Here is a 24,728-nt window from a genome sequence, read left to right as displayed (position 1 = left end):
AGTTCTAGAAGAATATTTAAGACACTTCATTAAGACATCTCAAACAGACTGGGATAATTGGATTCCCTATGCAACATTTACATATAATACTACACCTCACACTGCTACACAATTTTCTCCATTTGAACTTTTATTCGGACATATTCCTACATTACCAACATCAGTTAAACAACCACCTAAAGTCAATTATACTTATGATGATTTCATAAACAATCTTAAACAAAAAATGCAACATTCTAATCAATTAGCTAAAGAAAACTTATTAAAATGTAAAAACATATCAAAAAATAATTACGATAAAAACAGTTATACCAGAATATTCGAAATTGGTGACAAAGTGTTACTTTACGACGAATCAGTTCGACGTGGCAGAAGTAAAAAACTTTCCGCCTTATGGATTGGTCCATATACCATTATAAAAAAAACAGATGTAAATTATACAATTCAAAAAGGAAAAATAAACAAACTATTCATGCAAATAGATTAAAATATTTTTATTATTAAAACTAAACATAATCAGTATATATAGATTATAAAAACTAGAATTAATAAATTTTAATTAGCTAATTTATTTATAATAATTACCAGTATCCTAGCAGTAGTCCACTCAGAATACAATATAACCACTTATGACTTGAACCCTGGAATACACTTTGAGCACCTGGGCGAACTAAGGTTTTTTAATAACAAATGGAAACTAGTAACTTTTGTAGAATTAGAAAAATATTAGTAATAAGTTATTATCATTAAAGAATTACCGTAAGTATACTACAGATTTATGCAATAATGAGAATGCTCAATATCACTATTATATTTGTCAGTTATTTTGAAAAGTTCTAAATACACTTTCGAAAAAAATTGAAAAGAACTAGAAGTCTTACGAATTGATCGGTCATAGTCATTTATCAGAAAGTAGACAAAAACGAGGTTGGTTCAATATTGTAGGAAAAGCAACTAAAGTTTTATTCGGCGTTTTAGATGAAGAAGATGCTAAATACTATAATGATAAAATTTCACAAATGAATAAAGACGAAACTTCAGTCCTTCAACTTTTAAAAGAACAAACAAAAAATTGTTCAATCAACAATAATTAATTTCAATAATACTATTGGAACTTTAGATTTTAACGAAAATTTATTAAAAAATAATATAAAAAGATTAGCGATGAATTAAGCAAAGTCAAAGAAAATTTTCATTTTTCTATATATAAAAACCGGCATAGAAGAACACGTCACTATTTTAAATATGATGCTAAATCAATTACAATTAGAAATCATGACGATTACGAATGCTATTTTAGTAGCAAGAAAGGGAGTTTTACACCCCTCAATATTAACGCCATTAAGGTTAATTAACGAATTAAAGATGTGTCGAATCTCTACCTCATGGATTAGAATTTCCTGTACCATTAGATCCGCTCAATGCAAATCTCATTCTAAATGTTATCGAGTTGCAAGTTTATTTCGAAAACAAACGATTAATATATATTATAAACATCCCTTTAATTGAAACAAATTTATTCTATATTTATAAAATATCACCCTTTCCAAAATTAATGTCAAATAATCAGTTTATATTAATTCAACCCTCATCTAAATATATAGCAATTGACGAAAGCAAACAGCAGTTTATTACACTGTCGGAAATAGAATTTAATACTTGTTTAAAAATTATAGAAAATAAATTTATTTGCAAACAACAAAAACCAGTTTCTCTTGCTCATTTGGCAGATAATTGCGAAGTTAAATTATTGCAATTCACAAATATCATACCTGATATCTGTGACAAACGTATAATTCAGTCAGATAGAGCAATTTTTATTCAACTACAAACCAGTAACACTTGGTTATTTGCAGTTCCTCATCCAGAAACTCTTACGATATCATGTAATAATAAAAAAAATCACGTAGATGTAATACTAAAAAATTGCGGTAGTGTCACTATAGGTAAACAATGTAAAGCTTATAGCGCATCATCAATGCTAATCCCTCATGGAAATACAGTCCAGTCCAATATTTCAAGTGATTTTATTCCACCATTCGACATTAGTGATAATTGTTGCGAAAGGATAAAGGAAGAAAAAATAAACATTAGTGAAATATTTCTCAACGAACATTATAGGAAATTAACAAAGCACATCCCCGAACTTAATGTAGCGAGCCATAAGCTAGAAGATATTGAAAAGTTAGGTGATGAAATTCTAAAAAGGAAACTTGTAAACAATTATACATTTCCAGCATCTGTAATTGCCTATATCTTAGCTCTTCTTGCTATTATTTTTATTATTTATAAATTGTATACAAAATGTACTAACAAGACAGCCTGTTGCGGAATTATTCCAAACTTATGCATTAGAGTTAATCAGTCTGTGGAACCATCTTCTAGAAATAGTGATAGATATGTTGCTCATTATAATCGTAATATTAGCCAAAACTCTGAAAATGTAGGTAACTATGAAAACTCCGAAGAAGAGAATGTTAATTTACAGGCGCCCTCGCGCAGACCCATTGGGTATGTACCATCAAGGCGACCATTAAAAGAAAAATAATTTCCGCATTTGATACATTTTTAAATCTGCAATAGTTATAAAAAAAAATGTTAGTTAAGTTAGAATGTAAGTTAGTTATAATTAGTAGTTAAGACTTGTATAATACTTTTATATATGTACTTTTATTCATTTCCATCTGAGTTATACTAATTAATTATATAAACATTTGTTTTGAGATTTCATATCACTTTCACCTCATGAAATCTCTCATTAAGGGGGGAGGTGTTGTGAACATACATTTAATATGGTTATATGTATATGTATATTCGACAAATTGTATAAAATATTATTTTTACCCTTATTCTACGGCTATGCCTAAAGAATTTAAGGTACGAAAAATACCATCAACATTATTATTCTTCTCAGAAAGATGGGTGATGCAAATAAACAGAACCATTACCTTAAGATGAAATTTGGAAGAAATAGTCATAAAAGTTGCATCATTTTTAGTTTTCCTTTTGTAATTCGTTTACTTTCAGACGCGATGTCTGGTTTCTATTTACTTAAGAAATGGTCATGTTTGTCCCTTTGCAAACCTACCTGAAAATATTATTAAGAAATAGTAGGTACGCCCGTGGTTTTTCGAGAGGGCATTCTCATAAAAGCACGGTCACAGAAGGGACCAGGGACATTCATAAAAATTTTCATAGACGTAATACTGCTAAATTTATATTTTGTATTAAAAGTTTAAAAATAAAAAGTAATAACAACTTAGTAAGAATTTAATTATAAAAAAAATAAAGAATAACATTCCCAACAAGTGGTGATACGAGTCAAATAGAGAACTACAACATTTGGTGGCAGCGACTACAAGATTGGTGACGACGGTGGTCCAATCCAGGATCACGACACAAGGATAATTTCGTGAACAAATATCTTTCAAAATTACGAAAAAATATTACAAAAGTTAATAATGATTCTGTGAAGAGAGTGTGGTCAGAAAAGATGTAAATAATGTAAATTTTGCGGACATGGATTCCATAAATATTATTTTTAAGTCTGCAACAAAATAAGTGTAACACAAATAGGTGCTATTGCGGGTGGCTATTGAAAAGTGGAATCATGTGCAACTCAAGATGTTATGGCAGTAACATTTGTGTTAATAAAAGTGGCTGCAACGACGTCCCGTAATCCTGCTGTTAAAACATAACAATTGGTTTTTATCAGGAAGCTGATGAGCCAGGAGATGGAAAAAAAATTGATGAAGAAACGAAAATAAAAGGAGCAAACGGGAGCCAACGGGGATACAATTTGCAGCCAAGAACCAGAGTCGCCCAGGATTGTGGGCTTCGTCCAGAACAGCCGCGGAGGTAGCCAACAGCAACCCGCCGATCTGAATCAGCCGAATTTTTTTTCCATCTCCTAGGTTGCACACGGTGCCTCGTTGCATCGTTTGCTTCCTGGTTTTCTGTGTTTTGGGATCGGTTTCTTCGCTTCCTGATTCCTTACCGTACTGATGAAGCCTGAAGGCAGTTACATCAGTGCGCACTAGTGTAGTTGTGGTTGTGTGAGTGTGTGAGTGTGCGTGTCTGCACTAGTGTACACTGGTGTATACGGTTACGAGTAGTAGTGGGAACTATCGAATGAATACTATCGAAACATTCGATAGTTGCAATTCATTCGAATAATTCGATAGTTAGTAAGAAAACATTCGTTGAAAACTATTCGAATAAAAATTATCAAATAGATCCGTCATCTGCCTTGAAATATTGTATTCTAGTAATTCGGCAGCAAAAACCATTCATTTATAAAATTCATTCATTTATAAAATTCATTCATTTATAAAATTCATTCATTTATAAAATTCATTCATTTGTAAAATTCATTCATTTATAAAATTTATTCGTTTATGAAATTCATTTATTCGTCAGGATCGATTATAATAAAATATTAACTGAATTTTAGTTGTCGCCTGGCGACATAGGTTTTTTTCCGAGAAAGCGGTCGGTGGCAATGCTATGAAAGAAGCCGGCATCTTTGATTTTTTGCGGAGTCATATATAGATAAGGACATTATTATTTTTTTATTGAGGTGCTAGTATTTACACAGAAATTACATTATGAAGGACGCAGTTGCTGTTATATATTTTGTATTAGTTGATATTAGCAAAGAATATTATTGTTTGGCTTTAGTTAGTTAGGGATAGTATGTCTATATATTCTGAATTTTTTATTAATATTCTGTTATTTACACTGCAATAATACTTGTTATTTTGGATGTAGGAAAATTATTTTGAATGTTTTTAAGCAAAGACTGGTTTAATAAATAATAATAACAGTAATAATTTGTTATACCTATTAACAACAAAATTTAAAATCATTTAATATAAATATTTTTTTAAGTAGTAGCAAAATATAAACAACAAATTAGATGTCAAAATTATTTATATTAGATCCTATTTAAAAATAATATAGTCTCTAATTTTTTTGGCAACGTTGGTTTATTAAATAATAATAATTACAGAACTAATTTGTTATATTAACAACAAATTTTAAAATCATGAAATATAAACATTTACTAATTTTCTAAGCAAGCGGTGTAATGGAAGGAAAATATAAATAAAAAATTAGAAATCAAAATTATTTATATTAGGTGCTTTATATTACTATTTAAAAATTATATTTACTTTTACTGGCATTTACTTTAAAAATAAATGAAATATTTCTTCGCAAAACTACACATGTAAGAGAATTAGCATAAACAAAATACAAACATCGTTAACTTTTTTTTAAATTGGCACGTGTAAAATTTTTCATTTTAGTTTTTTCCCATAGTTTGAGTTCGATAACCATTTATTTAACCACATTACTTAAATATAATTATTAAGTTCCAAATTAATTCATAGGTATTATTAAAACATCTAAAATACAAATATGTATTTTTTAAAATTAATTAATAAGTTCATCTCATCTCTCTTAAAAATTGCTACTTCTCAAAATTTCCCATTAAAAATAGACCATATACCATATAAAATGAAATAATTGAAAGATCGGACTACTGGAAAACCACACAAATTATCGGAAAAATTTTGACCACCTGCACATGCACACAATCGTCAATAAATAAAATTAAAAAATAACTACTATTTTAGTATTTTAACTATTTTAATAAACACAAAAATAGCACAGTATTTATACGGCGAAGTTATAAAAATTTGGAAGAACCAATAATGCACTGACGCATACAAAATCCAAACGAATACTAAATTTCATTTATCAAAAGCATTCGATAGTCGTGGCTCAACGATAACCATTTAGTCGCACGGCGAGGTTGTCACATATGCTTTAGTTTACAAATGAATGAATGATTTTATTCGAATAAAACCATTCGATAGTTGAAATCATTCATTCATTAACCATTCGATAGTCTAATTCATTCGATAGTTCCCATCGCTAGTTACGAGCCGTTTAATCTTTTTTCTTCTTTTATATATATATATATATATATATATATATATATATATATATATATATATATATATATATATTTATTAAAGCGTAAATTATTTATCTGCTTTACGGATAACTGACTAAACTGATAATTTTGTAATCTGCCTGGCTACGAAACAGGCAGTCTTTTGACAGAAATATACAGATAATATAATCATTGTTTAATATACCTAATTCTTATTCTTATTAGGCACTTTAAGCCCATCTAATTCCTTTGACTCTTTGAAAAATTCCTTCTTTTGTTTAAAATGCAGGCGTTTCATAATATGCCTAGTATTTTTGTAAAAAGCCGGATTATTCGATACGCCTGCGGCATATAGGTATACAACTAGTCCTGAAATTAATGGCTTCCACTACATTTTTATCTTCAAAATATTAATGCAAATTAAAATCTGGACATAATGGCGAAGGTGTTAACGAATTTAATAATTAATTAATATTATTTATCAAAGCTAGGTTTTCGAAAAGCAATATGTAGAAAGAAAGGTAATATAATTATATTCAAGGAAAATTATCTCAAACTTACCCTCTATACTTTATCAGGAATGATTTTATTTATTTATTGCTCTCCACTAACTAGATTTTTCAAAATTGATATATGAAAGAGTTACAGAATGTTTTCCTTACTATCTAGTGGCCATATTTTGAGGTATGATACTTTTTATTCACACATATACGATTTTTCCCTTGAATCTGATGTATGACAAAGAATCGCGTGCTAAATCATCTTCACATATTACCAAGTATTTGGAAAGTTTGAAGTTTAAAAAAAACATTAATGCACTATTTGGAAGAAACAATAAGCTCAAACAAATTAAAAACCGTAAGGTTTTGATAAATAATTTTGATAAAATTGTTACATGGATGTTACTGATTTTAAATCGAATTGTGAACAAATATTCTCTAAGATATTTTTTGATATTCTGTCTTGTAATCCACCTATTCACTTGAATAGAGCCCTTTAGAAGTAGTTTCGTAGTGGTTTCCCCCCATTTTTTCCATTTCCTCATTGAATAATTAGAAAAACAGTAGAGTACATAGATATATGTAATTTAAAGTTATTTTTGCGTATCATTAACCAGCCTGAAGTGTTCACTGCTGGAGGTAGGCATCTCTCAAATCCTTCTACTCTTCTCGGTCCTGTGCCACTTGGATTCAATTTTCTTTAAAACTCTTCAAGCCATCTTCTAGTGGGGTATGCCTCTGCTTCTGAGAGCATCCTATCTTGGCTGCCATTCTAGTATTAGCTTGATCCGTCTATTGTCTGTTCTTCTGGCAATATGCCCAGCCCAGTTCAATTTGATTTTTTTAAGGATATATATAGCATCTGTTATTATTTATTATATTAGTTTTATTACTGTATTAAGTATCTCGTCTCTTAGGGATATAGGTACCAAGCATTGATCGAAACACACAATAGATCTGTAAGATCGCGGTGATTAATCCCCCTCCTAAACATTTTACATTCTACACATAGATAAGATACTATAATATTCTACAACACAGCAATATGTCGCTCTAAATTGAAGTTTAAAATACGATTTTTTTAAGCGAGAATGTCAAAAATTGACATAAGGTATGTCACTCTATTCAGAGTGTGATTTTCTATCAAATGAAGCAAAAAAAAATCGGTAAAAAAACTTTTAAGTTAAACGGTTTTATCTTATGTGCACTGAAAACTAGAAAATAATAATAACAATTAGGTATTTTGAACTTCTAGTTCAGAAATATTTTAGTACTAGGCAGAATAGCTTTTAGGCATATTAGACTAAAATAAAAACGTGGGGCCCCTCTGAAATCCTACCTATGGCAAAGCGTATCTTTATACTTTGGTAGATCATGAGCTCGGCGTTCGCTGGTGAAGCCGCCACGGCTGGTTATTGATTGTCAAAATCTCCAGTTACGATTATAGTAAGTCGATGCAATCCACACTTAGTATAGAAGAAAGTATTAGAGCAATAGTTAATGGGCCCCACGTTTTTATTTTAGTCTAATATGCCTAAAAGCTATTCTGCCTAGTACTAAAATATTTCTGAACTAGAAGTTCAAAATATCTAATTGTTATTATTATTTTCTAGTTTTCAGTGCACATAAGATAAAACCGTTTAACTTAAAAGTTTTTTTACCGATTTTTTATTATTTTTTTTGTTTTTTTATTTATTGTTTCCATGTTGTTCCCACGAGTAATGGACATTTTAACGGTCGACCCCTCCCCCCAGAGGTCCAGTAGAGGGGCAAGGCTATAATATACAACAAGAGGCGCCCAATCTTGAGGGGAAAACGCTTGCGACATTACATTTTTAGCCACCCTAATGCCATACAGTCCTCAGCACGTTTTAACCTATTACCTTAACTTGGGTGGTAAAGCTACCGCTAACTACGTAGGTACATCTAATCACCTATTTTTTTTTATCTGTACTTCTAACGTCACACAATCTTGGACACAACTGTTCTGGACACGACTACTCATGCCCTCACCTAATACGCCATTTTGTAACGACGTCCATCTTGGATTTTAAATTTTGTCATAATCACAGTATTCTACTAGTGTAGCCCTTTCATTTGATACCCATATTGAGGGGGTTGTGGAAAAATATGAAATCCGCTATTTTGTACCGGCGGCCATCTTAGATTTACAATGTTATTGATATTACTATATTGTATTGTCATCGGAACTAAAGGTGTGTACCAAATTTCAGATCAATCTGACAACAGGAAGGTACTTAAATTTCAATTTCTAATTTTGACTCAAATAAACAAACAAATAAATAAATACCGTACGGGTCGAGCTAAATAAAACCGTTTAAAAATACCGAGGGTGCTACTTAAAAATCAAAAGTTGTTGTAGTGTATTTCTGGTAAAACAGAAAGTGACCGAAAACAATAATTGAATACGTCAATCAATACTGATTAATGTCGAATACCAAGTCTCAAATATCGTTTATTTATCTGAGAAAATAAATAAGTTATAGGGGTAATCAGTTTTGAGAAACACCCGGTATAGTGTTCAATTCTGTATGAAATTCTATAACTTATTTATGGTAAATATTATTATATCCCTAAAACCATTAGAATTTATTTGTATTAGGATCTATTACTGTATTTTTTATACATTTATTCTTTCCGCATACTTTGCTTGTTTGTTTACTAAAGATTTAATTTTATGGTACTTATTTAACTATTTACTCAGACATATTTATTGTTTTGTTCTAATGACATTACACCTAACAAACTACATTAACAAACTGTTAATATACTGCAGTCAATTATAGTCGAGTCAAAGTTTATTGATTTTATCTGTAAATTTCGGTAGAGCGTATTATTTAAAATGTCAATTTTTTTTTGGTCGGTTATTATGTATTTCTTTACTGATTTAATTTTCTTTTCATTTGGCTTATATAATTGTTTAAAGAAATATTGGTTAAACTAGCGTTACCAGATAAAAACGTGTCCACCCAGAACAAACCTTCCAAAAAATCCGGACGTCGACATTTTTTAGCAAAGTAGCATTTTTTACATTACATACTTATTGATGATTACATTTCAATAAAACAAGAGCAAAAATGAACATTTATATTTAAACTGTAAAAACCTAAAACTTGCAAAGTAAAACAATGAATTTACACTGCTGAATTTATCTACGATTTTTTAAATAATCAGGTAGGTTTTTTAAAGCTAGTTTATTATTTTGCATCACGACGACATTTCTTAGTGGAATATTAAAATCCGGTCGTTTATGAAAAATCTGAACAGACCCACCCGGATATAATAAAAATCCGGACATGGTCGGATTAATCCGAATATCTGGTAACCCTCGTTTGAATTTAATATTGTATTCCTAAAATATACATTTAGTACCGGCTACTAAGGTTAGAATTAAACAACAAAAGTAAAGACTATTTAAAAGGAGATTCTTGTTAATATAAAATTTGACACATTCAACATTCATTCTCGGATTATGATTTTTCCAAGTCAATTATTTTATTCTTTTATACAGGGTGTCAAAAAATAGTATATCTAACTTCGGCGGTTGATTCTACAGATAAAAATAAAACAAAAAGTTTCTATGAACATATATATGCTCTTAAATGCTTCTCGAAGAAGTTACAGCCCTCGAAAGGGCAAATGAAAATAATATATTTTGTTTATTTTTAGAATAATGGTAAACCATTTTTCTTGATTTAGTACTCTAAAACAAAAAATTCAGACGCTTATTCGAGACGTTTGTATTCAAAGCGACACTAATATACTTGGTAACACAATGGCAGATGAAGCTGCTCAGCAAGCTGCTAGAAGAGATAGCATTGATTTCTCTTATATTAGTAAATATGATTTCAAAGTACTAAGTACTATAAAATAGTACAGAAAGGGAATGGCAGGACGAGTGGGTAGGTAAACCTTCAAAACTTCGCGCAATAAAACAGGATCCGTCAACCCTATCCTTACGCCTTGCACTATGACGAGCGGATGAATCCAGAGTGCATCGTCTTCGTATTGGGCATACTGCAGTGATTGATCAACTCACATTACATGTAAATGTCCTCAATATACGGTAGAAAGAAGTAGATTCGCGATATATGTGGCGAAATTCGTAAAAAATTAGCAGAAGAAGAAACAATTAAAAATATTTTGAACTTTATGAAAGATATTAATACACACAACCAAACTTATCGAATTACTCTATTTCTGACTAGATTTCTTGCAAGGATAAAAATTGGTATACAACTTTAAGATAAGGCTTTTTGTTGTAAATAAACATGATAATAAAGAATAAACGACTGCCGCGATTCGTTTTCTTTTGAATTTTATGTTCGGTAGTAAAATCACGATTGTCCGGTAATTTTCATTCGATCCAAAGAAATAAAAAAAATGCCTTATGTTGAATTAACAGATGTATAGAGGGGAAAAATTATTGCTCTCACCGAACAAGGAATGCTCTAAAGAGACGTAGCAGAGATAGTAGGCGTTACCCAGGGTGTTGTATCGAAATCATATGCAAGGCACTTGGGATTAGGCACACACAAGGATAGGCCCAGACAAAGTCGTCAAAGAGTTACAACTGAACAACAAGACCGCCTTGTGTGCCAAATTGGTAGAATAAATCCCAATGTTTCTCATCCAAAGCTACAAAGACAACTTCTGGCAGCTACAGGTGTGAACGTTTCAGTTGGACCCATAAAAAAAGGCTTCGTGCTTGAAGATTTTACATTAGGAGAAAGTTAAGGATCCCACAGTTATATCGGCAAAATAAAATTGACCGGCTAAATTGATGCCTTCAACATCAAAACTGGACCACTGAGAATTGACAAAATGTTCTTTTTTCGGATGAGACCAGAATTGGCCTAAGATCAGATAACCATCGAATTCGGGTTCTCAGAGCTCCAGGAAGACGAGCGAGACTTCAGGCTGCCCAATATGTACCAAGATATAGAAGAGGCATTGTAATGTTCTGGGGAGGTATTATACTGGGAGCAAAAACTCCATTGTTACCACTTCAACAAACTTTAACGGGTCGGAGATATGTTGATTTGGTGCTAGAAATAATCGTTAGTCTTTGGAGAGCTGCAATTGGGGATAACTATAACTTCATACACGATAGTGCACCTCTCCATACCAGCAGAGTGACTAGAGAATGTCTTGAAACGGAAGGTGTCATAGTTATGGACTGGTCTGCATGTTTACCAGATCTTAACCCTATCGAACACTTGTGGGACTAGCTCAAAAGATGGGTTAGAGCTCGTCGAAACAATCCAGGAAATCTCGCATAGCTTATTGATGCAGCATTAGCATAATGGGAAAACATACCCCAAGACAACATTGATAATTTAATAAGAAGCGTGCCAGCGCGGATAAGGGCTAGAGGTGGCAACAAGGAATATTAAAATTATCAATTTTCTTTTTGTTTTTACTTTTTGGTCATTAAAAATTTAAATCTTAATTTCGTTTTAGAAAACAAAAAATTACCATGTTGTTTATTTTGGAAACTGGTAATTTTTTATTGCTATATGGATTATTTTTCATTAAAAGTCATTGGTAAGGACTGAATTTTATTAATAAACACAAAATTTTCAAAAGTCTCAAAAATTATGAAAAATAATAGATGATTTCATATAAGTTTGGGGTTGTGTGTATATACCACCAGTTGTGATACTCGCCTGTTATACACTAATCCAACTGTGATACTCTGATGTACATAATTACCTATTTTTCTTGTTGTTTGTTTTTGTTACTCTACTTTTTTGTGTTTGTTTTTGATCTTTTTGTCACTCACTTGAAATGTTTATGTCAATATAGATTTTAAATTTTGAATTGGCCTTGCAAGAGTGATTCCTTGAGGGTATTAATATAGATCCCTGTAATTGCATTGCTATCAATAACGAGTTGTACATGGGTAATGATCCTGGTGATCGATGCCTAGGAAAAAAAAACCTTTCAAAATAGGTACTTAAATTGAATTCTGGTTTTCCTGACTTATGGATAATTATATTGATTTAAGTAATTTTACTGACTTAACTGGCAGATACTTTAAGTCAGAAATATAGACTTAAGTCCTAAATACCGTTAATTGATTTAAATCTTTACAAAAATAACTTGACATTTTTTAAAGACTTAAAATGAAATTTCAATTATGAAATAAAATGATTTAAGTCAAAGACTTAAGACTTACTCACTTAAACTTTATATTGGAATTAACTTAAGATTTAAATCATTTTGATTTTAGAAATGACTTAAGACTTTAAGTCTTTTTAAAAATGACTTGTTGCAGCTCTGGAATCTCTGGCTCTTAGGATGTAAGATATCTATAAAAACATATTTGTATTTGACAATTATTAAATCTTAAAATTAAATACCCTTATAGCATTTCTCTCATCTTCTACTTTATTGAAGCCAAATTTACGTTAAGAATGTATTATAGAAAAGAAATTATTCTATCTAGGTATACCGAACTAAGGAATACAAGAAATAACCATTACATCACTTTGGTTGGCTAACACACTTAAAAGTTTAAAGTTGATTGGTCAACATCGAATATTTCATACGCTAAACCATCAGGTATATACACTGCAATTGGAATTACGTACTTTACTTCGAAGATTATTGCTAATATAAGTTTGCATTTAAGACACGCCGAGAAGTGGTGGGATATCTGCTGCAGTATTATATGTTTACATGAAGCAATAATTCGGCATTTTGTGTTTGTATATTACGAAAATGAGGAGCGTAATTTTTTTCCTATTATATGTCGTATTTGTTTCGGGAAAAGTCCGTAAGTACTCTAGATTTTTTATAATATTAACATGTACCTTAAGGAGTCATTTAAAAATGTTTAAGTCAGTAAGAAATATGTCTTTTGCTTAATTTATAGCTGCATTTGAAAAATATGTATACAATATATCCCAGGATTGTCTTTAAAAGAAGAAACCCCATTTTTTATAAACTTTTTGAGAAAAATGCATTCTTCATAAAAGATTTTGCTCATTTTAAAATGGTTAATCCCGTTTATACTTTTGGAAATTTTTATACCGTCTTATAGAAAAATTAAAAAAAATATATGAAAATATAGTAGAATTTTAGAAACACCTTTTGATTTTTGAAAAAATTCAGCTATATTTTCACATTTTTGTATTTTTCTCTGAAACTAAAAAATTATTATTATATTATCTGAAAAAGCATAAACGCGATAACCATTTTAAAATCGCAAAAAATTTTGATAAAGAATGCCTTTTCCTCAAAAAGTTGATAGTAAAAAAGCATTTCCTCTTGTAAAAACAATCCGGAGATATACTAGTATATTAAGTATAGTATTTTTGAATGATTGGATTGTTCATAATATGTGCTAAGTTATTTGACTATTAAAAATAATTTATTTAAGAAAAACCTTGATGAAATATTATTTTTTAATTTTTTTAGTGCTTTATATCCTATACGTTTCCCTAAGACACAAATTATAAATCTGAAATTTCCAATAAGGACCTTTAAAAAATAAGCACCTTTGTTTATACTCTATTTGTTTGCTTGTTCAGGTTTTTCTCTAAAATGATGGGATTAATTTTGACATTGACAATCACTCACAATAAGATTTTTTTTATTAAATAATGTTACATTTGTGGTTTCTGGAGTTATCTCTGTCAATCTGTATTGTATTTAGTTAATATAATATACTGGGTGATTTTCAAAAGTGGTTCACCCTCGGGTTCATCCCCACAACTTTTTTATTTCTTTTAGATAAAAGAACAAAATTTGGTATGTTAGTATATTACATAATTCGAGATTGTTCCACTTATTCAATTAATTTCGGTCGCTTCCTGTTTCACCGGAAATGACTACAAGTTTTGATTTTTAATTCAAAACTTGTAGTCAAAATAAATGGTAGTTTTTTACATCATTTGGGAGAAAATGGCATTCTGAATTGAATGACATATCGTATGTCAACTTTTTATATTTTCAATTAGAAAAATAGCATTTTAAATTTCAATCTAGAGGGTAATGGCTATTTTAAAACCATGTTTGTTTAATCAAGGAGCTTTGGAAAAATACATTTGATCGTCTAATGTTTTTGGTGCCTTTTCCTGATCAGTTAAAAGATGCAACCAACAACCTAATCGTATCTCAGTTCAATTTTTTCAAATGGAACGAGGGTGAATCATTAGCATATTTGAATAAAGTATTTCTTTAGGAATAATTTGATACCACATACTTGGTATTTCCATTTTTTTGGTTACATTTATGGCCATGGCACTCTAGATTAAAACTCAAAATGCAATTTTTTTAATTGAAATTGTTAAAAGTTTACATATAATATATGTCATTGTATTGAGATTATTTTCTATGAAATAAAGTAAAATATACCGAGGGTACCATTTGAAAATCAAAAGTTGTGGTACATTTAACAGGTAGTCAACAAAACTAATTGAATAAGTCGATCAATCTCGATTTTTATGCCCGATACTAACATACCTAATCTCGTTTTTTTATGTGAAAAAATAAAAAAGTTATAGGGGTGAACCATTTTTGTAAAACACCCCGTATAAATTTTGCTAAGGATTCACTATACTAAGCTTAATAAAAAAAAACTAACTCTTTCGGATATATCTAAAGTTAATAGATTGAGAATCGACATAGTTCTTAGTAGAAATAAATAAAATATGTCTAGATATTTAATTAAATTAATTAAAAAAATTGTATTACTCTATAACCAAATTACATGGCAATAATCATGTATTTTTTTATTATCGGGATATACAACATGATAATAAATACATGATATTAAAAAAATACTTATATTTTTGAGCTACCTACCTACTCTTAAGGCTTGTTGTCTCGAAACTGGCTCACCTCTATAACTTTTTTATTTTTTCAGATAAAAAAACGAGATATGGTATATTAATATATGACATAAATTAGGTTTGATTGACGTATTCAATTGTTTTTAATCGCTTCTTGTTTTAGCAGAAACGTCTACAACTGTTGATTTTTAAATGGCACCCTCGGTATATTTTTACTTTATTTGATAGAAAATGACATACCTATCATAAATATGTTCAATTTGACATTTTCGCTTGAAGAATCGTATTGTAAATTTCAATCTAGACTGTGTTAAAAACATTAATTTTTAATCAAGAAGCCTTGGAAAAATAGATTTGATGTATTTCGTGTCTTGTCCTGGCCGGTTAAAAGATGCCCAAATCCTATTTTTAATCATATCTCAATTCGTTCAGATGGAACAAGGGTGGCTCATTAGAATATTTGGAAAAAACACTTTTTTACGAATAATTTGGTACCACACACTTGGTATTTCGAGTCAAATTATCATCAACATTAAAATCGTTATGAACCGCATCTTACAATTTCAAATAAACCATATTCGAAAATGTCAAAAGATGACATATGATATGTCATTCTATTCAGAGTCTTATTTTCTATCGAATAAAGCAACAAAACATCGAGGTTGACCGAGGGTACCATTTAAAAATCAAAAGTTGTAGTCATTTCTGGTGAAACAAGAAGTGACAGAAAACAACTCAATACGTCAATCAATCCTAATTTATGTCATATATTAATATACCAAATCACGATTTTTCATAAAAAAAAAATAAAAATGTTATAGAGGTGAGCTACTTTTGTGGTATGTTAATCGTTGGAGAGATTTTTGTGAATTTTTACATACAACTACATATGGTTAAAAACGATTATGAAGAAGTTTCACAAATGCTTCGACTATTTTTTTTTAATTAATATAGAAAAAAATATATATCATATAACATTTTAAGTATTACCTGTATTATATCTGTTCACAATATTTATATTGGTACAGACGCGAGGTTGTTGACTTATGTGTTATTATATAAGTGTAACTTTCACAATTTCAGACGAAATATTTGCTAGACATTGACATGGATTCGATTAAAGAAAATTAAGTTAGCGTCAGGTCGGTATCTAAATTTATATATATTTTCTATTCGTAATAAATAAGGCTATGGTTCATCTCATATGCCTTTTCCATAGTGACAGAATACGATTTATTAAATTACTGAACATAAAAATTTAGTCTAATCAAAGGTCTAATGGAAAAAATAGTTGATAGGTATAATAGCCACGGAAATTAAAAACAAGATTTCTGTGATCATGCATTATGTAAATTATTGTTTATTTAAAAGCTTGTTAGATGTACTAAGAAACGAGTTATAACCTGGCAACAAAGTTAAATCAAGTTTAAAGATAAAGTAAAAAGATTCATCTGATAAAACCTAAAAATAAAACTGTGCTAACTGCCTAACTTAATACAGGAAACATTTATTCATAAATCCTAGATCCATTCTGACTATAAACTCTCAATATCCCTGTTATAATTTATATTAAGTTTTTGAATCTGATATTGCAACTATTTAGAATTTGTATCTCTCCAAAAAAGTCTCAAAAAATGGTATTCGGCACTTGCTCTGTAAGAAAATCTACAAAATAAAATAGATATATTATTTTTAAACACCGCTGCGTTAATCTTTGTCAGTGGTGTATTTTACTAATAATACAAATTTGCCTAACGGACAAAAAAAACTTGACGTGGGACTTCCAGGGGGCAGTGATTTTTTTTGTACTTGTTTTCCCAGTGGGTGAATATATAATAATTTGTTCGCATGGTGAAATTAAATAACAATTTGTGTCTGGCTAAAATTTTCGGATGGGTGCTAGATAAAAAAATAAAAAGTCCACTTATTTTCCCAGTTATAAATATTTGACATTTATTAAAATGTGTCATTTTATTAATGGAAATATCAGTCTGGCACATCCCACATTTCCGTAGATGATAGTCAGTTTGGCTGAAAATTTGCGGATGCCAAAATTTGACAGATTGTTAGAATCAGTAACCCTTATATTCCCATGCTTGAAATTTAACGTATCATTTGATACTATTATAAACTATAATGAAAAGCAAGTCTGGTTGATTTACGAAATTGTAAAACTTTTGCGCTTATTGTCCAGGATTTCAAAATTTGTCAAATGGTGAATAATACTATAATTTTATAGAAAATAAATAAATAAATAAATACCTTTATTGTAAAAAAAATTTACAATTTGTAGACAAAGGTAAAGTAAACAAACAAAGTAAACAAACAAAATAAACAAACAAACAAATAAAAGAGAATACAAAACATTATACAAATAACATTGTCAGTCTTATTGTTTAAAATAAACATTTATAAATGTTTACAATGTCAAAGAATAAAAAAAATAAAATTAATATTCAAAAATATTTAGTTAGTTTATACCAATGACCTCTAAACAAATTTATTTCGATGTAAATATAGTAATAGCAAACATTAGACCAATGTTTACAAGATCAAATTCGATTATCAAAATATAAGTCATTTACGGCGTAGAAAGCCTTGTCTAGTAAATAAGATTTTAATGCTTTGCGAAATGAAGAAAATGATGTTATGTATTTGATTTCAAATGGCAGCTGATTGTGTAGTTTTTTCGAATTGTATAATATTGAACTTTTAACTAACTCTGAGCGTGGTGTAAGTAGATAAAAATCTTGCTCCGCGTTCCTGAGTGGATAAGTGTGAGATGGCCTTTCTTGAGAAGCTGATACATGCTTACGGATTAGGCAATCGGATTCAAATATAAATAAGGAAGGAAGAGTTAATATTTTTAATTTTTTAAAAAATGCCTGGCAATGAGTTCTGCTGTTTAGTCCCAGTGAATATCGAACAGCTCTCTCCTGGAGCTTGAAAATGCGGTCAAATTGAGTAGCACAACACGTACCCCAGAATGGAAAGGCATACCTGAGGTGCGACTCAAAAAGTGCATAATAAACAGTTCTAGCCACTGACAAGTTAAGCTCCTTAGAAACAGATCTTAATGCAAAACAGGGAGAGTTTAATTTTTTCGACAAAGCATCGATATTCATGTTCCATTTCAGAGAATTGTCTACAACAAGTCCTAAGAATTTTACAGACTTTACGACGTCAATGGTGGTGTACAAAAGGGCTGCAGCGGGTTTTTATACGACAAAGCTTTAGTTTTAGAAATGTTGAGACTCAGGAGGTTCGAATCGCACCAAGATTTAATGGTGATTAAGTCATTTGATATAATCTTATGAACGTCCTTGTTGCTCCAAGTGAAGCTAGTGTCGTCCGCAAAAATACATATTTTACCACTGATGTTTATGTTAGCAATGTCGTTAATAAAAAGAAGAAACAAAATAGGGCCTAGTACTGAGCCTTGTTGTACTCCACATTCTATTGGCTTGCTAGAAGACAACGTGGTATCCACCCTCACAAGTTGACTTCTGTTGCACAGATACGAATTAAACCATTCGAGAAATGTTCCCCTGAACCCATAGTGCTGCAGTTTATTAATTAGGATCTTATGATTTACACAGTCGAACGCCTTAGAAAAATCACAGAAAATTGTTGCTGTAGAATGATGGTTATTTAGGCTGGAGTAAACTTTATTAAGGAGGGAAAACATAGCGTCATTTGTGGACTTGTTACTTAGAAATCCAAATTGATGTTCAGTAAGTATTTTGTACTTACTAAACAGAAAAGATACCAGCCTTTTTTTAACCAACCTTTCTATGATCTAAGATAGCGTTGGAAGGAGTGCAATTGGGCGATAGTTATAGGAGCTTCATCTTTGTCTCCTCCTTTATGCAGAGGAATGATTATTGCCGTCTTAAGACATTTTGGAAAAATACCATTTTGGAATGACATGTTTATTAAAGTAGTTTAGTTAGTAGGTGATTCAGAGTGCTTTCTGGCAGATTCGAAAACATTTTTAAAGTTAGCCCGTCCGTCGGTCCCAGATGAGGATTTATTTTTGATGGTATTAATTGTACTGCAAAGCTCTTCTAAAACTACACAGGAAACCGTGTAAGTTTACATTATCATTAGAAAAATATGAAAGTGGATCATGAGAAGGACATATGGGATTAGTTAAATGTTTCGCTACATTTACAAAGTAATCGTTAAGGTTCTCAGGTGGAGATAGAGATATTGCTAGACCAAGAACCTTTGTTCCTCAAATTATTCTATTCACAATAAACCATGTTTCATCGCATCAATATTGCAAATACGCGTCTGGCTCTCATTTACAATCACGAAAGCCCCGCTTCGGAATGTTCCATATTAGCCAGACTATATTTGCAGCTGCAATTATTATAATATAAACTAGCATCTGACAAATTTTTAGGACTGCGAAAATAAGGCCAATGGTTTCCATAATGTTTATCCTGCCAGACACATTACCAAAGAATATCTTAATACCCTCTGGAGAATTTTTTTTTAAATTGGCTATCCCAATTTTTTGTTAATGTAGTTTTTTATGAAGGTCTCTTGTCCCACATTGATGTCCTGAGGAAGGAATGAATAAATTCCGAAAGCTTGACAATTAACAAAGTGTATTAATTCTATTTCAAACCCTTCCGACTGCAACCCCACTAGTTCCTAGATTTTCTATATTTGATTTATTTATTTATATCTGATTTATATAACGAAACATTGGGGTCAATGTGAAATTATCTGGTATGAATGCCAAATATTAAATTTTCGACTTCACTGCTTGATATCCTTGTAGTTTTTTAGAAAAACAAGCGTATTGTAAAGCGTATTTAATTGATACAATTTAAAATCGACCCGTTGAACTTGGAAATTAATAAAAATAATAAAATATGTGTATTAAAAATATCTATAAGACCTTTATTTACTGCTGGAAATATTTAGAATATAAATAGTTTTCATATTAATCAAGGTTTTACACGAATGTCACTCTTAACAGACTCTTAAAACAATTGAACAGGAAACGTTTATAAACATATTACATCATCAAAAAAACTTTTTTAAACACCGAGATTTTTAAAATCGTTTCACCTAAAACAGAAACATCATTATTTGAAAGTAAAAATATTAAACCTTCTCTCTACACTTTATTTTTGACCTAATTATATTATCGTAAAAAAATTGGTTTTTAACTAAGTATACAAAAATATTGTTTCAAAATTTTCCAATAATAATACAACTCAGGGAAGATTTCGACCGGCGACATTCAAAAAAATTACCGAAAAAACAATTTACCTGTGAGTTAAAATTGCAGACACAAGTAATAAGTGTTACTGCATTTTTACAAATTGAAAATATACCAAAAATGGTAAGATTTAAATGAGTCAAATTTTATTAAATATACCTTTAAATTTTGTTTAAACGTAGTAAGTAACGTAATAATATACAGTGTGTTTTTGGGACGCTCTGTATCTTATTTAAAAAAATAATTTTAAATTGTAGCTCTCAGAGACCTTCACTTCACCAGATGGCTGGCAGAATATGTCTTTTAATTATCTTTTAATTATTAATGGAAAAAATTTGAAAATTCGTTTTTTTAATAATTCTAGACATTCAAACTTTTAATTCGACATATTTGACAACGGACCACTCAACTGGTATCATCCAAGGCCAAACTAGTAATCGTGAATTTCATTTGACTTCTTCATAAAAGTGACGGGGCTCTGACTGCCGATTCACTATTATTAGATCGCAAAATTACATTTACAGCGAAATCACAACTAACGTAATAAAACAATTACAAATAAAAAAATAACATTATATAATTATTTGAAATATTAACATATTTCCTCATTTTTGAAGATTTTCTGTTTATTTTTCAGCCGATTACATCCAGCCATTAATATGTAAAGCATCTGATCCGCATTATGAGAAATGTGTTTACAACAGTTTCCAAAAATCACGGCCATATCTTATGAAAGGTATACCAGAGTTGAGCTTTCCTCCCATGGATCCTTTCAAGTTACCGTTGATGGTTGTAAACAGAACCTTGAACGAATTTGTCAGTATTTCTGCTATTTGTAGAAACATTGTTGTTGAAGGGGGCAGAAATACAGTAATTGATGATCTTAAGTGAGTTAAACACCAAACGTTGTTATGAATTATCATTTCCTGTTAAAATTTGTGACATTTATGTAGAGTACTTACTTGACTACTTAATACCAAATAGATATTTTCTATAAAATAATCCCTCTAATATTTCCTTGGGAAATACTAGAAAAATTATTTTAAAAAATAACAGGTTTAGTCGTAACTGACTAAGTTAAAAAACTTAAAATTTGAGGATGCAGTCAATAATCAGCACACGGGCCAATAAAACTACTTTTTCAAATTTGTCAAGCTTTCGATAATTTTATTCCCATCATCAGGTCAGTTTGACTGAGTCAATTCGCAAAATCAACATCCTCTGCACAAAAAGGCCTTAAAACTAGCATCATATGGCATTGGAATACAAGGACATTTCCTTTATAAAATATTAAAATACATATCCAACGACATTACTTTTTTTAAAACAAAAAACAATTTTTTTAAAATTTACTAAGACTAATTTCTACATTGTTGTTTAAAGCTCGATCAAACAGTGACTCAACTTGAGTCACTGTTTGTAACAACCTAACCTAACCTAACTCACTTGAGTCACTGTTTGATCAAGCTCGAAACAACAATGTAGAAATTAGTCTTAGTAAATTTTAAAAAAATTGTTTTTGGTTTTAAAAAAATAATGTCGTTTGATATGTATTTTAATATTTTATAAAGGAAATGTCCTTGTATTCCAATGTCATATGATGCTAGTTTTAAGGCCTTTTTGTGCAGAGGATGTTGTTTTTGCTAATTGACTCAGTCAAACTGTTCTGATGATGGGAATAAAATTCTCGAAAGCATGACAAATTTGAAAAAGTAGTTTTTTTGGCCTGTGTGGTGATTAATGACTGCATCCTCACTTAAATTTTGAGTTTTTTTGCAATTATTTTATATTACAGGGATTATTTTATTAGGTTTATATTATCTATAGAGATAATATTCATTGAGAATTTCATATCATAACTTTTTTAACTTTCGCACCCTTAATATTTTCTATAATGTACTTTTAATTTAAGGTAAAAAAATAGTGATGCAGTTATTACTGTAAAAATTACCCACGTTTCTCTCATTGAAAATACTCATATTACTAAATTTAAATATAAAAATGCCATGGTACTCTAGATTGAAATTTAAAATATTATTTTTTTTAAACGTAAATGTCAAAAGTTGACATATGATATGCCATTCTATTCAGGGTGTTACTTTCTATCGAATAAAGTAAAACAATACCGAGGGTGCCATTTAAAAGTGAAAAGTTGTAGTCATTTGCGGTAAAACAGGAAGTGATAGGAACGAATTGAATACGTCAATTAATCCTAATTTATGTCTAAAAAAGTACCACTTTTGAGAAACACCCGATATATGATTGATGATCTTAGCCCTAGAAAATAATACCTTTTCTATAAATAAATAAAATCAATGAAAACATTCAATTACGGTTTACTATAAAATGCTTCAATTGACCACAAAATTACATTCGGAACAAAATCGCAAATCGCAACTCCTAAAAATTCAAACTAGCAGATAGAAGGTTATCACGGTCCTAGTTTCCAAAATCACAATCGCAGCAAAATCGCAAATCGCAACAAAATCGCAACCCGCAACAACATCGCAACTACTAACACTAACTATTGGTTACCTAAATCGAAACACATCACATATAGAAGAAAAATCGTAGAAAAAACGGAATTATAGTAATATTTGAGATATACGTGATTTGACGTTTAGATAGAAAACAGGGAAAACCTTATTTTTCAAGAAACAATCACTTCCCGATGTTTTTCCTACTTATTATTTATTTATACCTTGTATAATTGGGATAATCCTAAATATAATTTATCTTTTTATAGAGCCGATCCGATAAATCATGCAGGAGAAATAAGGTTAACTTTACCATGGTCTTACCTTGAGATGGAATATGATGTCAGTGGAAGATTATTATCAATTCCTCTTCAAAGCCGAGGCTTCTTCAAAGGAAATTTTAGTAAGATTTATTTCTATCTCTCTATTTATTGTTATACTATTTTTTATTTGTTGTGGTAAACTCATAATGTGATTATCTTCTACAATTTTAGCAAATACCCAAATGTATATTAAGGGATCCTTGGAGACGTATGAGAAAAAAGGAGAACAATATTTTAAAGTGAAGAAAGTAAATGCCAAAGTAGTTGTAGGTGATGGTTGGATAAAATTAAATGCCAAAAATCCTGATTTACAACTTGGAGGTAAACAGAATTTGTCTATTATTAATAATTTTATATTCAATGTCCGATAGTGAAGTAATTACTTAAATTTGTCCAGAAAGAATTGGAATAATTTCTCTTCGAGAAATAAGAATCTTGGTCATTTTCATATAATATTATATCTAACAATAGATTAGATAGTCATTCTGTCATTCATATATCAGGGGCGCATATACGGGAGGGGAATGGAGGTAATTACCCTTCCCAGGAAGTAGATTTAAATAATATGAAATGTAGTAAAATAAAATTGTCACAAAAGAAATTAATAACACCAATTTCTCTCTCTCTCAAAATAGTATAACCAATCTAAGATTATTTGGGGGGGGGGGGGTACCATGATACATCCTGTATAATATATATTTTTTATTTTTAGCTGACATCATTACCAACTTCTTCAATGAGAATCCTCGAAGAGTTATGGACGCAATACATCCAATATTTATCGAAACCACCAACGAATTATTTAGGGTCGTAGCTGACCAAATATTGGCAAACTTAAAGGTTTCAGAGTGGGCTCCTGCTTGAGTCACCTATGTTTTATATAGAGTTATATTTATTTTTAGAAACAATGTATATTTTTTTACCCTCAGTCTTTTATTACCCTTTTTCTGTTTGATCGAAATAATATCTTTACATTTTATAGTAATTACTAGAGATGCCACGAATATTCGGCTACGATTTGGTATTCGTCCAAATACTGCGTACAATGCGGTCAAATACCGAATACGAAAAAGTTATTAATTTATTAACATAATATAACGAGTTATTACGTACTTTAATACTTACAATCAGTTAATGGTGTGTTATGGTGGTATAAATAATTTTTCTGAATTTTTAGAAAGTAAGAAAGCCTTTAAATTTTCCTCATAAATTTTGTCAGGTTTCGAAAATTGACACTCACTATGAATGTAGAATGTAGAATGCGTAAGAGGGTAGTATATCACCGAGAGGCTTAAAGATCTATTGTGTCCCCCTTTCTTGAGTTATGACTCGTCGTACAGTCTATCATAAACGGAATTTCCCATCCCCCTCCGACAACAGATGTTCTTCCTCCGAGGAATGTACT

At 30.2% G+C, this 24,728-nt stretch overlaps 1 protein-coding gene across 1 annotated transcript; it reads left to right on the top strand.

Annotated features, from left to right (window-relative positions):
- Window positions 1-13,090: 13,090 nt before the first annotated feature.
- Window positions 13,091-24,246, top strand: LOC115890577. The gene is made up of 5 exons (XM_030910848.1): window positions 13,091-13,264; window positions 21,161-21,410; window positions 23,270-23,403; window positions 23,495-23,644; window positions 24,036-24,246. Exons 1-5 carry the CDS (start codon window positions 13,210-13,212, stop codon window positions 24,185-24,187), a joined length of 741 nt encoding a protein of 246 aa, XP_030766708.1. The 5' UTR covers window positions 13,091-13,209; the 3' UTR covers window positions 24,188-24,246.
- The last annotated feature ends 482 nt before the right edge of the window (window positions 24,247-24,728 follow it).

This window comes from Sitophilus oryzae, unplaced genomic scaffold (assembly GCF_002938485.1).
Source record: "Sitophilus oryzae breed Bouriz unplaced genomic scaffold, Soryzae_2.0 scaffold_882_pilon_pilon, whole genome shotgun sequence".
Taxonomy (NCBI): domain Eukaryota; kingdom Metazoa; phylum Arthropoda; class Insecta; order Coleoptera; family Curculionidae; genus Sitophilus; species Sitophilus oryzae.
The sequence above is the reverse complement of the archived record's forward strand: the minus strand, read 5'-3'. Positions and strand labels throughout refer to the sequence as shown.

Excerpts from the sequence above, each read along its gene's own strand:
- LOC115890577 (XM_030910848.1), top strand. The coding sequence starts at position 13,210 with ATGAGGAGCGTAATTTTTTTCCTATTATATGTCGTATTTGTTTCGGGA. Across the intron at positions 21,411-23,269 it reads ACAGTAATTGATGATCTTAA|AGCCGATCCGATAAATCATG; the intron begins GTGAGTTAAACA and ends ATCTTTTTATAG. Across the intron at positions 23,404-23,494 it reads CTTCTTCAAAGGAAATTTTA|CAAATACCCAAATGTATATT; the intron begins GTAAGATTTATT and ends CTACAATTTTAG.